The 18,125-nt window shown below is 31.1% G+C and overlaps 1 protein-coding gene across 1 annotated transcript; it reads left to right on the top strand.

The window, feature by feature from the left end:
* Positions 1-14,651: 14,651 nt before the first annotated feature.
* Positions 14,652-15,718, top strand: LOC123467020. The gene is made up of 2 exons (XM_045167081.1): positions 14,652-14,871; positions 15,129-15,718. Exons 1-2 carry the CDS (start codon positions 14,652-14,654, stop codon positions 15,716-15,718), a joined length of 810 nt encoding a protein of 269 aa, XP_045023016.1.
* The last annotated feature ends 2,407 nt before the right edge of the window (positions 15,719-18,125 follow it).

Genomic DNA, 18,125 nt, shown 5'->3' with positions numbered 1-18,125 from the left:
ATACAATGTTATATTATGAGTTTTTACTTCTATATGTAAACAGAATCAAATATACTTGTATTCAATGTGAATACACTGTTATATTATGTTTTTATACTTCTACATGTAAACAGAATCAAATATACTTGTATTCAATGTGAATACACTGTTATATTATGAGTTTATACTTCTACATGTAAACAGAATCAAATATACTTGTATTCAATGTGAATACACTGTTATACCATGAGTTTTTACTTCTATATTTAAACAGGATCAAATATACTTGTAGTCAATGTGAATATACTGTTACATTATGAGTTTATACTTCTACATGTAAACAGAATCAAATATACTTGTATTCAATGTGAATACACTGTGATATTATGAGTTTTAACTTCTATATCAATGTGAATACAATGTTATACCATAAGTTTTTACTTCTATATGTAAACAGGATCAAATATACTTGTATTCAATGTGAATACAATGTTATATTATGAGTATATACTTCTACATGTAAAAAGAATCAAATATAATTGTATTCAAGGTGAATACACTGTTATATTATGATTTTATACTTCTACATGTAAACAGAATCAAATATACTTGTATTCAATGTAAGTACACTGTGAAACCACGAGTTTTTACTTCTATATGTAAACAGGATCAAATATACTTGTATTCAATGTGAATACAATGTTATATTATGAGTTTTTACTTCTATATGTAAACAGAATCAAATATACTTGTATTCAATGTGAATACACTGTTATATTATGTTTTTATACTTCTACATGTAAACAGAATCAAATATACTTGTATTCAATGTGAATACACTGTTGTATTATGAGTTTATACTTCTACATGTAAACAGAATCAAATATACTTCTATTCAATGTGAATACACTGTCATACCATGAGTTTTTACTTCTATAGCAATGTGAATACACTGTTATACGTTGAGTTTTTAGTTCTATATATTAACAGGATCAAATATATTTGTATTCCATGTGAATACACTGTTATATTATGAGTTTATACTTCTATATGTAAACAGAATAAAATATACTTGTATTCAATGTGAATACACTGTCATATTATGAGTTTATACTTCTACATGTAAATAGAATCAAATATACTTGTATTCAATGTGAAAACACTGTGATACCATCAGTTTTAACTTCTATATAAATGTGAATTCAATGTTATACCATGAGTTTATACTTCTACATGTAAACAGAATCAAATATACTTGTATTCAATGTGAATACACTGTTATATTTTGAGTTTATACTTCTACATCTAAACAGCAAATATACTTGTATTCAATGTGAATACCCTGTTATATTATGAGTTTATACTTCTACATGTAAACAGAATCAAATATACTTGTATTCAATGTGAATACACTGTTATACCATGAGTTTTTACTACTATATGTAAACAGCATCAAATATTCTTGTATTCAATGTGAATACACTGTTATATTATGAGTTTATACTTCTACATGTAAACAGAATCAAATATACTTGTATTCAATGTGAATACACTGTTATACCATGAGTTTTTACTTCTATTTGTAAACAGGATCAAATATACTTGTATTCAATGTGAATACACTGTTATATTATGAGTTTATACTTCTACATGTAAACAGAATCAAATATACTTGTATTCAATGTGAATACACTGTTATACCATGAGTTTTTACTTCTATATGTAAACAGGATCAAATATACTTGTAGTCAATGTGAATATACTGTTACATTATGAGTTTATACTTCTAAATGTAAACAGAATCAAATATACTTGTATTCAATGTGAATACACTGTGATATTATGAGTTTTAACTTCTATATCAATGTGAATACAATGTTATACCATATGTTTTTACTTCTATATGTAAACAGGATCAAATATACTTGTATTCAATGTGAATACACTGTTATATTATGAGTTTATACTTCTACATGTAAACAGAATCAAATATTCTTGTATTCAATGTGAATACACTGTTATACCATGAGTTTTTACTTCTACATGTAAACAGGATCAAATATACTTGTATTCAATGTGAATACACTGTTATATTATGAGTTTATACTTCTACATGTAAACAGAATCAAATATACTTGTATTCAATGTGAATATACTGTGATATTATGAGTTTTAACTTCTATATCAATGTGAATACAATGTTATACCATAAGTTTTTACTTCTATATGTAAACAGGATCAAATATACTTGTATTCAATGTGAATACAATGTTATATTATGAGTATATACTTCTACATGTAAAAAGAATCAAATATAATTGTATTCAAGGTGAATACACTGTTATATTATGATTTTATACTTCTACATGTAAACAGAATCAAATATACTTGTATTCAATGTAAGTACACTGTGAAACCACGAGTTTTTACTTCTATATGTAAACAGGATCAAATATACTTGTATTCAATGTGAATACAATGTTATATTATGAGTTTTTACTTCTATATGTAAACAGAATCAAATATACTTGTATTCAATGTGAATACACTGTTATATTATGTTTTTATACTTCTACATGTAAACAGAATCAAATATACTTGTATTCAATGTGAATACACTGTTGTATTATGAGTTTATACTTCTACATGTAAACAGAATCAAATATACTTCTATTCAATGTGAATACACTGTCATACCATGAGTTTTTACTTCTATATCAATGTGAATACACTGTTATACGTTGAGTTTTTAGTTCTATATATTAACAGGATCAAATATATTTGTATTCCATGTGAATACACTGTTATATTATGAGTTTATACTTCTATATGTAAACAGAATAAAATATACTTGTATTCAATGTGAATACACTGTCATATTATGAGTTTATACTTCTACATGTAAATAGAATCAAATATACTTGTATTCAATGTGAAAACACTGTGATACCATGAGTTTTAACTTCTATATAAATGTGAATTCAATGTTATACCATGAGTTTATACTTCTACATGTAAACAGAATCAAATATACTTGTATTCAATGTGAATACACTGTTATATTTTGAGTTTATACTTCTACATCTAAACAGCAAATATACTTGTATTCAATGTGAATACCCTGTTATATTATGAGTTTATACTTCTACATGTAAACAGAATCAAATATACTTGTATTCAATGTGAATACACTGTTATACCATGAGTTTTTACTTCTATATGTAAACAGCATCAAATATTCTTGTATTCAATGTGAATACACTGTTATATTATGAGTTTATACTTCTACATGTAAACAGAATCAAATATACTTGTATTCAATGTGAATACACTGTTATACCATGAGTTTTTACTTCTATTTGTAAACAGGATCAAATATACTTGTATTCAATGTGAATACACTGTTATATTATGAGTTTATACTTCTACATGTAAACAGAATCAAATATACTTGTATTCAATGTGAATACACTGTTATACCATGAGTTTTTACTTCTATATGTAAACAGGATCAAATATACTTGTAGTCAATGTGAATATACTGTTACATTATGAGTTTATACTTCTAAATGTAAACAGAATCAAATATACTTGTATTCAATGTGAATACACTGTGATATTATGAGTTTTAACTTCTATATCAATGTGAATACAATGTTATACCATATGTTTTTACTTCTATATGTAAACAGGATCAAATATACTTGTATTCAATGTGAATACACTGTTATATTATGAGTTTATACTTCTTAAGGTAAACAGAATCAAATATACTTGTATTCAATGTGAATATACTGTTATACCATGAGTTTTTACTTCTATATGTAATCAGGATCAAATATACTTGTATTCAATGTGAATACACTGTTATATTATGAGTTTATACTTCTACATGTAAACAGAATCAAATATACTTGTATTCAATGTGAATATACTGTGATACCATGAGTTTTAACTTCTATATCAATGTGAATACACTCTTATAACATGAGTTTTTTTCTATATGTAAACAGGATCAAATATACTTGTATTCATTGTAAATACAATTTTATATTATGAGTTTATACTTCTACATGTAAACAGAATCAAATATACTTGTATTCAATGTGAATCCACTGTTATATTATGAGTTTATACTTCTACATTTAAACAGAATTAAATATACTTGTATTCAATGTGAATACACTGTTATATTATGAGTTTATACTTCTATATGTAAACTGCAGGGAATATACTTGTATTCAATGTGAATACACTGTTATACCATGAATTTTTACTTCTATATGTAAACTGCATGGAATATACTTGTATTCAAAGTGAATACACTGTTATACCATGAGTTTTTACTTCTATATGTAAACAGGGTCAAATATACTTGTATTCAATGTGAATACACTGTTATATTATGAGTTTATACTTCTACATGTAAACAGAATCAAATATTCTTGTATTCAATGTGAATACACTGTTATACCATGAGTTTTTACTTCTACATGTAAACAGGATCAAATATACTTGTATTTAATGTGAATACACTGTTATATTATGAGTTTATACTTCTACATGTAAACAGAATCAAATATACTTGTATTCAATGTGAATATACTGTGATATTATGAGTTTTAACTTCTATATCAATGTGAATACACTTTTATACCATGAGATTTTTTCTATATGTAAATAGGATCAAATATACTTGTATTCAATGTAAATAAAATGTTATATTATAAGTTTATACTTCTACATGTAAACAGAATCAAATATACTTGTATTCAATGTGAATACACTGTTATATTATGAGTTTATACTTCTTAAGGTAAACAGAATCAAATATACTTGTATTCAATGTGAATATACTGTTATACCATGAGTTTTTACTTCTATATGTAATCAGGATCAAATATACTTGTATTCAATGTGAATACACTGTTATATTATGAGTTTATACTTCTACATGTAAACAGAATCAAATATACTTGTATTCAATGTGAATATACTGTGATACCATGAGTTTTAACTTCTATATCAATGTGAATACACTCTTATACCATGAGTTTTTTTCTATATGAAACAGGATCAAATATACTTGTATTCATTGTAAATACAATTTTATATTATGAGTTTATACTTCTACATGTAAACAGAATCAAATATACTTGTATTCAATGTGAATCCACTGTTATATTATGAGTTTATACTTCTACATTTAAACAGAATTAAATATACTTGTATTCAATGTGAATACACTGTTATATTATGAGTTTATACTTCTACATGTAAACAGAATCAAAAATACTTGTATTCAATGTGAATACACTGATATACCATGAGTTAATACTTCTACATGTAAACAGAATCAAATATACTTGTATTCAATGTGAATGCACTGTTATACCATGAGTTTTTGCTTCTATATGTAAACAGGATCAAATATACTTGTATTAAATGTGAATACACTGTTATATTATGAGTTTATACTTCTAAATGTAAACAGAATCAAATATACTTGTATTCAATGTGAATACACTGTTATACCATGAGTTTTTACTTCTATGTGTAAACAGGAACAAATATACTTGTATTCAATGTGAATACACGGTTATATTATGAGTTTATACTTCTACATATAAACAGAATCAAATATACTTGTATTCAATGTGAATACACTGTTATATTATGAGTTTACACTTCTACATGTAAACAAAATCAAATATACTTGTATTCAATGCGAATACACTGTTATACCATGTGTTTTGACTTCTATATGTAAACAGGATCAAATATACTTGTATTTAATGTGAATACACTGTTATATTATGAGTTTATACTTCTACATGTAAACAGAATCAAATATACTTGAATTCAATGTGAATACACTGTTATATTATGAGTATATATTTCTACATGTAAACCGAATCAAATATACTTGTATTCAATGTGAATACACTGTTATGCCATGAGTTTTTACTTCTATATGTAAACAGGATCAAAAATACTTGTATTCAATGTGAAATCACTGTTATATCATGAGTTTATACTTCTACATGTAAACAGAATCAAATATACTTGTATTCAATGTGAATATACTGTGATACCATGAGTTTTAACTTCTATATCATTGTGAATACACTGTTATACCATGAGTTTTTTTCTATATGTAAACAGGATCAAATATACTTGTATTCAATGTAAATACAATTTTATATTATGAGTTTATACTTCTACATGTAAACAGAATCAAATATACTTGTATTCAATGTGAATACACTGTTATATTATGAGTTTATACTTCTACATGTAAACAGAATCAAATATACTTGTATTCAATGTGAATACACTGTTATACCATGAGTTTTTACTTCTATATGTAAACAGGATCAAATATACTTGTATTCAATGGGAATACACTGTTATATTATGAGTTTATACTTCTACATGTAAACAGAATCAAATATACTTGTATTCAATGTAAATACACTGTTATACCATGAGTTTAAACTTCTATATTAATGAGAAAACACTGTTATACCATGAGTTTTTACTTCTATATGTAAACAGGATCAAATATACTTGTATACAATGTAAATACAATGTTATATTATGAGTTTATACTTCTACATGTAAACAGAATCAAATATACTTGTATTCAATTTGAATACACTGTTATATTATGATTTTTTACTTATATATGTCAACAGGATCAAATATACTTGTATTCAATGTGAATACACTGTGATACCATGAGTTTTTACTTCAATATGTAAACCGGATCAAATATACTAGTATTCAATGTGAATACACTGTTATTTTTTGAGTTTATACTTCTAAATGTAAACAGAATCAAACTTACTTGTATTCAATGTGAATACACTGTTATATCATGAGTTTTTAATTCTATATGTAAACAGGATCAAATAAACATGTATTCAATGTGAATACACTGTTATACCATGAGTTTTTACTTCTATATGTAAACAGGATCAAAAATACTTGTATTCAATGTCAATACACTGTTATATTATGAGTTTATACTTCTACATGTAAACAGAATCTAATATACTTGTATTCAATGTGAATAAAGTGTTATACCATGAGTTTTTACTTTTATATGTTAACAGGATCAAATAAACTTGTATTCAATGTGAATACACTGTTATATTATGAGTTTATACTTCTACATGTAAACAGAATCAAATATACTTGTATTCAATGTGAATACAGTGTTATACCATGGGTTTTTACTTCTATATGTAAACAGGATCAAATATACTTGTATTCAATATGAATACACTGTTATATTATGAGTTTTTACTTCTACATGTAAGCAGAATCAAATATACTTGTATTCAATGTGAATACACTGTTATACCATGAGTTTTTACTCCTTTATGTAAACAAGATCAAATATACATGTATTCAATAAGAATACACTGTTATATTATGAGTTTATACTTCTACATGCAAACAGAATCAAATATACTTGTATTCAATGTGAATACACTGTTATACCATGAGTTTTTACTCCTATATGTAAACAGGATCAAATATACTTGTATTCAATGTGAAAACACTGTTATATAATGAGTTTATACTTCTACATGTAAACAGGATCAAATATACTTGTATTCAATGTGAATACACTGTTATATTATGAGTTTATACTTATACATGTAAACAGAATCAAATATACTTGTATTTAATGTGAATACACTGTTATACCATGAGTTTTTACTTCTATATGTAAACAGGATCAAATATACTTGTATTCAATGTGAATACACTGTTATATTATGAGTTTTTACTTCTACATGTAAACAGAATCAAATATACTTGTATTCAATGTAAATACACTGTTATACCATGAGTTTTTACTTCTCTATTTATGTGAAAACACTGTTATACCATGAGTTTTTACTTCTATATGTAAACAGGATCAAATATACTTGTATTCAATGTGAATACACTGTTATAATATCAGTTTATACTTCTACATGTAAACAGAATCAAATATACTTGTATTCAATGTGAATACACTGTTATACCATGAGTTTTTACTTTTATATGTAAACAGGATCAAATATACTTGTATTCAATGTGAATACACTGTTATTTTATGTGTTTATACTTCTACATGTAAACAGAATCAAATATACTTGTATTCAATTTGAATACACTGTTATATTATGAGTTTTTACTTATATATGTCAACAGGATCAAATATACTTGTATTCAATGTGAATACACTGTGATACCATGAGTTTTTACTTCAATATGTAAACAGGATCAAATATACTTGTATTCAATGTGAATACACTGTTATACCATGAGTTTTTACTTCTATATGTAAACAGGATCAAAAATACTTGTATTCAATGTGAATACACTGTTATATTATGAGTTTATACTTCTACATGTAAACAGAATCTAATATACTTGTATTCAATGTGAATAAAGTGTTATACCATGAGTTTTTACTTTTATATGTAAACAGGATCAAATAAACTTGTATTCAATGTGAATACACTGTTATATTATGAGTTTATACTTCTACATGTAAACAGAATCAAATATAATTGTATTCAATGTGAATACAATGTTATATTATGAGTTTATACGTCTACATGTAACCAGAATCAAATATACTTGTATTCAATGTGAATACACTGTGATACCATGAGTTTTTACTTCTATATGTAAAAAGGATCAAAAACTTACTTGTATTAAATGTGAATACACTGTATTATTATGAGTTTATACTTCTACATGTAAACAGAATCAAATATACTTGTATTCAATGTGAATACACTGTTATACCATGGGTTTTTACTTCTATATGTAAACAGGATCAAATATACTTGAATTCAATATGAATACACTGTTATTTTATGAGTTTTTACTTCTACATGTAAGCAGAATCAAATATACTTGTATTCAATGTGAATACACTGTTATACCATGAGTTTTTACTCCTTTATGTAAATAAGATCAAATATACATGTATTCAATGTGAATACACTGTTATATTATGAGTTTATACTTCTACATGTAAACAGAATCAAATATACTTGTATTCAATGTGAATACACTGTTATATTATGAGTTTATACTTATACATGTAAACAGAATCAAATATACTTGTATTCAATGTGAATACACTGTTATACCATGAGTTTTTACTTCTATATGTAAACAGGATCAAATATACTTGTATTCAATGTGAATACACTGTTATATTATGAGTTTATACTTCTACATGTAAACAGAATCAAATATACTTGTATTCAATGTAAATACACTGTTATACCATGAGTTTTTACTTCTATATTAATGTGAAAACACTGTTATACCATGAGTTTTTACTTCTATATGTAAACAGGATCAAATATACTTGTATTCAATGTAAATACAATGTTATATTATGAGTTTATACTTCTACATGTAAACAATATCAAATATACTTGTATTCAATTTGAATACACTGTTATATTATGAGTTTTTACCTCTAAATGTAAACAGAATCAAACTTACTTGTATTCAATGTGAATACACTGTTATATCATGAGTTTTTAATTCTATATGTAAACAGGATAAAAAATACTTGTATTCAATGTGAATACACTCTTTTATTATGAGTTTATACTTCTACATGTAAACAGAATCAAATATACTTGTATTCAATGTGAATACACTGTTATACCATGAGTTTTTACTTCTATATGTAAAAAGGATCAAATATACTTGTATTCAATGTGAATACACTGTTATATTATGAGTTTATACTTCTACATGTAAACAGAATCAAATATACTTGTATTCAAGATAAATACACTGTTATACCATGAGTTTTTACTTCTATATTAATGTCAAAACACTGTTATACCATGAGTTTTTACTTCTATATGTAAACAGGATCAAATATACTTGTATTCAATGTAAATACAATGTTATATTATGAGTTTATACTTCTACATGTAAACAATATCAAATATACTTGTATTCAATTTGAATACACTGTTATATTATGAGTTTTTACTTATATATGTCAACAGGATCAAATATACTTGTATTCAATGTGAATACACTGTGATACCATGAGTTTTTACTTCAATATGTAAACAGGATCAAATATACTAGTATTCAATGTGAATACACTGTTATTTTATGAGTTTTTACTTCTAAATGTAAACAGAATCAAACTTACTTTTATTCAATGTGAATACACTGTTATATCATGAGTTTTTAATTCTATATGTAAACAGGATAAAAAATACTTGTATTCAATGTGAATACACTCTTTTATTAAGAGTTTATACTTCTACATGTAAACAGAATCAAATATACTTGTATTCAATGTGAATACACTGTTATACCATGAGTTTTTACTCCTATATGTAAACAGGATCAAATATACTTGTATTCAATGTGAATACACTGTTATATTATGAGTTTATACTTCTACATGTAAACAGAATCAAATATACTTGTATTCAATGTGAATACACTGTTATATTATGAGTTTAAACTTCTACATGTAAACAGAATCAAATATACTTGTATTCAATGTAAATACACTGTTATATTATGAGTTTATACTTCTACATGTAAACAGAATCAAATATACTTGTATTCAATGTGAATACACTGTTATATTATAAGTTTATACTTCTACATGTAAACAGAATCAAATATACATGTATTCAATGTGAATACACTGTTATACTGTAAAGAATCGATATCTTAACTTACAAAAAACCTTGAGAGTTCAACTTCTCAGGATAACACTTGTTATTGTCACAAAACAATACAGGAAGTTAACTCGAGAAAGACCCCTACTCGTGACCCTTAATCAGATTGCCCATCTAGCTAGTCTAGAATATTCCCCTACTTGCCACTAGGGCAAGGTTACCGCTTTCTTTAGTTGACCGCTAGAAAACGCTTCACTTGACCTCCAAGAAATTGCCACTCTGAGAGGTAATAAATACGAATAACGAAGAAGAAACAGGGAGACTCTTTGACAGACTGTTCCCCACTTAACGTGTACTAGTGTGTTATTCCTTTCATCAAACCAACCATTCTTCTGTCCTGTTCTTTCATCATCGTACATCCTTCCTCCCCGTGTGTTGTAGCAGAAAAATGCGGTAAATACAAAACTCGAATTAAAATCTAACTTCTTCGTTAATAGTCTACGCAGTCACATGCGGAAAACTATTACACTGGTGGCAGCGATCTATCTGAACTTGCATGCTATATTATCCTTCAAACGTATTGTATTTCACAAATCACGTCAGGTGTGGTCTCCAATGTATTGGATGTAAAAATTCACAGCCAACGACGTTTATGTATTTTTGTCTCCAGAACCCTCGTGTGGTGGGTACCGAATGAACAAGGTTTACCGCTCCTTGTGTCATCTCGAAGCGGCTTTCGAAAGGTTTAGCGACCGTAGTAACACGGCGTGAATCTTGTCAGTCGGATAGGGATTGGCTAACGAGTAATTTTCTGGCTTTCAGAAAAATGCGTACGGGACAATCGACAGACTTTCTTTTGACTATGTTAAACGAAAGCAGAAGAAAATAACCCTCCATTATATAAAGCTGGGGGAATATTGTGCACTACACATTTGTATAGCAGTTTTGTTGACCCACAGCCAACTCTGCCATTTTTTCTCGAAGATTTTTTTCCCGATTGATAACAGTTTTGTTGATTCACAACCGACACTGCCAATCTTTTTCAACTTTTTTTTACAATGGATAGCATTTTTTTATAGCCACAGGTAACTCTGGCCTTTTTATTTAATATTTATATATATATATATAAATGCAATGCTGTTCAGACCAAGAACTTGAACGGTTAAAGTCTCAATTTTTTTGTTTTATAATTTTGAATCAGCAGCGTTGGTCCAAGTAACATGACCAAGGCCCAGATAAGCAAATAAAAAAAAAAAAAAAAAAGCAATCTTTTTTCGCAAACAAATCAAAAGGGGGAATACAACGCCTCTTTAAGAGGGCTTCACGAATCTCTAATTACAATCGTTAAACAAAACCTGAATCATTTTTAGCAAAAAGAAAGTATAAAACTAAGGCAAAAGGACGGTCAACCGACGGCCATTTTTTAGTGGAATGTCATAAACCCTTAAAGAGAAATTAGGTACAACAGCCTTTCTAAAAAACATAGGGAAAACAGTTTTGAATACATTATCTCCTAAACAATTTAAGCGAACACCAAAAGTAAAAGAAACAAAACCAGAAGAGGCAGAAAATAGCGAGTCGGAAGACTATCAAACAGGCAGTTCAGATTCAGAATACGAAACCGAAGAAGAATTGCCAGGAAAAGACGAACAACCGACAGACGACACACGTTGGGAAAATTCAAAAGGGAAAGCATTAAGGCGAACACCTCCCCCTACAGAGAGACTTTACCTGCAGCTATCTGAGGTTGAAGAGAAAGAGATTGAAAAGTCAGAATCAGAAGAAGATCTACCTGAAATAGACGAGGAAGATAAAGATCGGGCAGAATTAAAGAAACCGAAAAGAAAGGCACGCAAAGTACATATTAAGGGACAGCCACCAACTCGCTGGAGTAGTCGTAACAAACATAAAGCTCAAGTGCATCAAGAAGAAGAGAGTAAGCAGACCCAAAAAACTACAGAGAGCAACGAAACAGAAGGGAGAGAAGAAAAAAATTCATCAACAGAAGAGGAGAACGAAAGCGAGAACCCTAGTGGTAGTGAGAACGAAGAAAAAGATAACGAAAATCTCGCGTCAACAGAGGAGGAGGACGAAAAACCAGTCCGTCGACCAGGGAAAGAAAAAAGCGCAAAAGAAAAAGAAATAAAAACAGAGAGAAACAAGCCGATAGCCCCCAGCTATCACAAACAGTTAGACCAATCCATACAGACAGGGAAGAAACCCTTGGTAGGGGAAACACCGAGAATGGATTATCAAAGTCACTACGATCACATGTATCGTTGCATGAAAGCGGGAGGGGCGTCAAAGGAAGAAGCGCACATGGGCGCCAAAGCCGCAGCAAAACAGATAGTGAAATCAATGAACGAAATTAAGGAAGAGCAAAAAGAAAAAACAAGCGAGAAATCTTGCCCAATAGATACAAGTCAAAGCTATTATTTAAGCCAAAAGCTATTAACAAAATAATAATTAAATAATTAATAAAATTAAATAATAAACAAACAAACGGTTTCCCTCCTTGCTCAAGTGCCAGCTTTTAATGGATTAGGTTCGACGAAATTTGAGGACTGGATCAAACATTTTGATGCAGTCATGAATACTTCAGAGTTTGAAGAAGGCAGGAAAATAAAGTTGCTATGCTCCAAACTTTTTGGTTCGGCGACCGACTGCGTAACGACTTTCCAGTTGCGCTATCCAAGAGAGGCAAAGGATTTCTCAAAAATAAAACAATGCCTACAAGAACGGTACCATGGAGGAGACAGTAGAAAAATCTATTTGACCGAATATAACAATTGTATTCGCAACCCTGGAGAATCAATTAGGGATTATGCTTGTCGCCTACAAAAACTTTTTTCGTTTGCTTACCCGACGAAAGAGGGTAAATGGGTAGACCTCGAAATGAGAGAACAGCTGAAAATGGACAAATTTTTGGGGGATTAAAACCCAATCTTCGAGAACGGATGAGCTTCAAAGAATTTAAAAATTAAGATAGTTTGATAAAAGCCAAGGAAAATTGCGCGGCTGTATTGAACGAAGCTAAATTAGAAAGACAAAACGTAGAATTCATTAATGCAGTCGCATCAAACTCAAATGCCATCTCTTCAAGCGAAACAAAAGGGAAATTGTCAGAACTAGAAACAACGTTAAAAAACAATCAAAAATTAATGAGTGAATTGATGCAACAAAACCAAGAAACCGCTAAACTATTGAATAAAGTCGTACAAGCACAGACCCAAACGAATTTTCGCTCACAACTTGCTTTTCAGCCCCAAACCGCTTTTCAGCCTCAATCCGTTTTTCAGTCCCAAACCGGTTTCCAGCCCCAGCCAGTATTCCAAGCTCAAGCTGTTCTCCCAGCTCGGTCCATCCCGCAATCCCAACAACCACAGAACTGCGTTAGTCAGTTCGAACAAAACCCCCAAGGATCTCAACAACAAAATTCGGGAAGTCTATTCGGACAAAGACAACTACAGTGCCGGTCCACTTATACGACCACTTGGTGCAGCGGTCGTATAACCGGATGGTCGCATGACTGGTCGGACGCTATAGTAGTGATTAGCAGGTGACGACTGATTTAAATTTGATATGATGCGATATCGTTTGGCTTGTCTCAGTACAAAAGCGTATGAAATATAATAAATGTAGGCTCAAATAAAATAGAAACAAGACTAGAAAAAATACGCCTAGCATTAAGAGTCTTGTTACGCGGATATCCCTTTCTTTTACTTTTCCCATTCTTCCCAAGTACAATAGCGATGCGTTCTGATCCACTTACAACAGAACACTGGCTGACGTAATGCAGTTTTGTTCAAAAAAGTCCAGCCCTCTCACCTTAATGAAAGTCAATAGTCATTTTAAAAAATAGACCTCGAAAAGGGATTAAAATAATGCAACTGTCGGTACATTTAGCGGCATAAAAGTTTGAACAGGGGCTGTTCGCGCCAAAAAGTGGTGCAAGCAGAAGGGTGGTCGTATAACCGGGTTGGTCGTATGAGTAGGCGGTCGTATAAGTGGACCGGCACTGTATCCCAAAGTGACCGAAATACCCAAGCGGGTTGGAACCCGCCAGGCCCAAAATACTATGCATATTGCAAAACGAACACACATCTTACAGCGATGTGTAGTTGGGGCCCCTGGGGTCCTAGATGTTTTAAATGCAAACAAAATGGGCATGTGCAGCGTGAATGTCCAGACTCGCAACCGAAACATAATCAAACATACGGTCCACTCCTACAAAATAATGCAGGTCAATTGAACCCGTTTGACCAGGGAAACTAAAAACCACCTTTTGCAATGTTGGGAACAAAGGTGGGCCTTGTCCAAAGCCCCTACAAAATGTTAATGAGGTCAGAGAAAGTAGAAAAAATAAAATACCCCGACTAAAGCTACAAGTCGGTGACGTAAATTTTTTTGCTCTTTTGGATAGTGGTGCGGGTAGAAGCTTAATAAAAACGGAAATTTTGCAACGAATCGGAAATCAAATCAAAAACTTTAGTACTGATGCCCCGGTAGAACTCTTCGGTGTAGACAACACTAGACTTAGAACAAGAGGTACAGTTACCCTCGAGATGAATGTATTAGGCGATGATCTTCTGCAGGAGTTCATTGTCGTAGATAGAATCGATGAAGATTGTATCTTGGGTTTAGACGCGCTCTACGAGCACAAATTTATTATAGATGGGAGTGAGAGAACAATATACCGTGTCAAAGAAACAAAGGAAGACACGGCCTCTGCGCCAGCCATAATTACAAAAAACAGGATCACGATCAAGCTCTTTAGTGCCACTGTCGTTGAATCCGATGGGGAAGGCGGGAAACTTCCACAGAATATTACATGTTATTTAGAAAGAGGGCCGGGAGTACACAGTGGGTTACGAGTGGACCCCTTCGTCTGCAGTGTTAACGATTTAACAGTTTTTTCCGTAGTTTTAATTAACGAAACCAATGAACTAATCACTGTTCCAAAATTTCAAGTCATTGGAAGAATAGTATTTGAAAGAACAAAAAAGAAAACATCAATTTTTGTGAGACAGAAGAACAATCTCCTGTCGATGTAGATTTCAGCGAAAACTTACCCTTAACAATAGCAGAAGCAGATCGAACTTCTTTGGTCGAATTTTTAAAAACTAATATTACAATGTTTGCATCTAAAGCGGACGAATTAGGAAAAACAGGACTAGTTAAACACCACATTAACACGGAAGGACAAGGGCCCATTCGATTAAGACCCTATCGGATTCACAACAACAATAAAAAGGAATTAGAAAGTATTTTGCAATAGTTATTAGTTAATAAAATAATAAAGCCGTCCATGTCTCCATGGGCCGCACCTGTAGTTTCAGTTAAAAAGAAAAGCGGGGGATCAGATTGTGCATAGATTACAGAAAACTAAACCAGATAACAAAAAAAGACTCGTTTCCGCTGCCAAGAATCGATGACGTTCTTGACTTACTTCACGGACAACAGTACTTTAGCACACTTGTATTAGCGTCAGGGTACTGGCAAATTGAAATGGATGACAGTTCCAAGGAAAAAACTGCTTTTATAGTAGATAACAACTTGTATGAGAGGAACCGGCTAGCATTCGGATTGACGAACGCGCCGGGGACATTCCAACGTCTAATGAACTTTGTGTTACGCTCAGTGATTGGCGAAATCTGTTTAGTCTATCTAGATGATATAATAGTTTTCTCGAAAACCAAGGAGGAGCATCTTCTCAACTTGGAGAGAATCTTTGACCTTTTAAAAGAAGCTAATCTTAAACTTGGCCTATCTAAATGTAAATTTATGTGTGAATCTGTGCAGTATTTGGGACATGTCATCTCAGCAAGTGGAATCACTCCTGATCCCGAGAAAATTGAGCGACTAAAAAATTATGACAGGCCGAAAACAGTAGTGGAAACCCAATCATTCTTAGGACTTGCATCTTATTACAGACGGTTTATAAAAAATTTTGCAGATATAGTCCACCCGCTAATCGAGCTTACAAAAAAAACAAAGAACAGAGTTAACAAGAAAGGGGAGAAAGTACCAGTAACATGTAAGGAAGAAAGTAAAAGCAGTAATTTTGAATGGGGAGAAGAGGAGCAAAAAGCCTTTAAGACACTACGCGAATGTCTCATAACGCCGCCTATTGTTGCATTCCCTGATTTAAAAAAAAAAATTTTAATTTTTACCGATGCCAGTAACTACGGTATTGGAGCGGTCCTAAGCCAAATTCAGAATGATCAAGAAGTGGTCATTGCGTATTCTAGTAGACATCTAAACAATGCCGAACGTAACTATTCAGCAATAGAGCGCGAGGCATTAGCAATCGTTTATGGGATAAAAAGATATCGTCACTACATACAGGATGAAATGTTCGAGATCGTTAGTGATCACAGACCACTCCAATGGCTGGAATCTCACAAGGATGAGAATAGTCGGTTGGGAAGATGGTCGATTGCGTTATCTGCAGCAAAATACAGGATTAGATATAAACCTGGGAAAGAACACAACAACGCTGATTTCTTCTCTCGAATTCGCGTTGTAGCAATCGAAGAACGTTCGGATTTTACAAAAAATTGATAGAAGAGCAGAAGAAAGACGAGCTGTGCGCAAAGATAATAAACTATTTGAATGAAGGAACCCTATCAGAAATGGATGAATTAGAAAACCCTGATTGGGTGAAAGAAATAGGAACTTTTCGAATCGACAGCGGAGTACTGAGAAGGGATTTCTATCCTGCCTCAAAGAAAAGAAGAAAATATGTATAGGAGCAAACCGTTGTGCCCTATTCCCTGAGAAAGAGTGTAGTTAAAGAATACCATGATTCTCTGTTAGCGGGACATCTAGCGTTTCTACGCACATACTTTAGAGTTAGGGACAAATTCTATTGGCCAGACATGTTAAAAGATATAAAAAACTATTGCAAATCGTGTGAAGTTTGTGCATTACAAAGACGCGTAGTAACCAGAGCTTTTCTGAATCCTCTTGAAATAGCGACGGCCCCATTTGAAGTTATAGGCATGGATTTTCTAGGGCCAATCAAACCCGAATCCTTGAACGGAAATAAATATGTACTGGTAATGACTGATGCTTTTTCAAAATGGACAGAGGTCGTAGCGTTGCCAAACCAAACGGCCGAAACGACTTGCCGGGTCCTGATGGACAAGATTTTACTGTATCACGGCCCACCCAAAATTATCATTACTGATAGGGGCTCCAATTTTACCTCCCAATTATTCAACAGTTTGTGTAAAGAATTGAAAACGAAACATAAGACTACGACAGCCTATCATCCCCAATCGAATGGTATGACAGAGCGCTTCAACAAAACTGTAGTAGAAATGATTCGTAAATATATAGATGATGGTTACGAACATTGGGAGGAAGTATTGGGACCAATGGCATCAGCCTACAGGAATTCAGTCCACTCTTCTACAATGGAGAGCCCCTATTTTTTAATAATGGCAAAAGATCCAA

This window comes from Daphnia magna, unplaced genomic scaffold, assembly GCF_020631705.1.
Source record: "Daphnia magna isolate NIES unplaced genomic scaffold, ASM2063170v1.1 Dm_contigs134, whole genome shotgun sequence".
Lineage (NCBI taxonomy): Eukaryota > Metazoa > Arthropoda > Branchiopoda > Diplostraca > Daphniidae > Daphnia > Daphnia magna.
The sequence above is the reverse complement of the archived record's forward strand: the minus strand, read 5'-3'. Positions and strand labels throughout refer to the sequence as shown.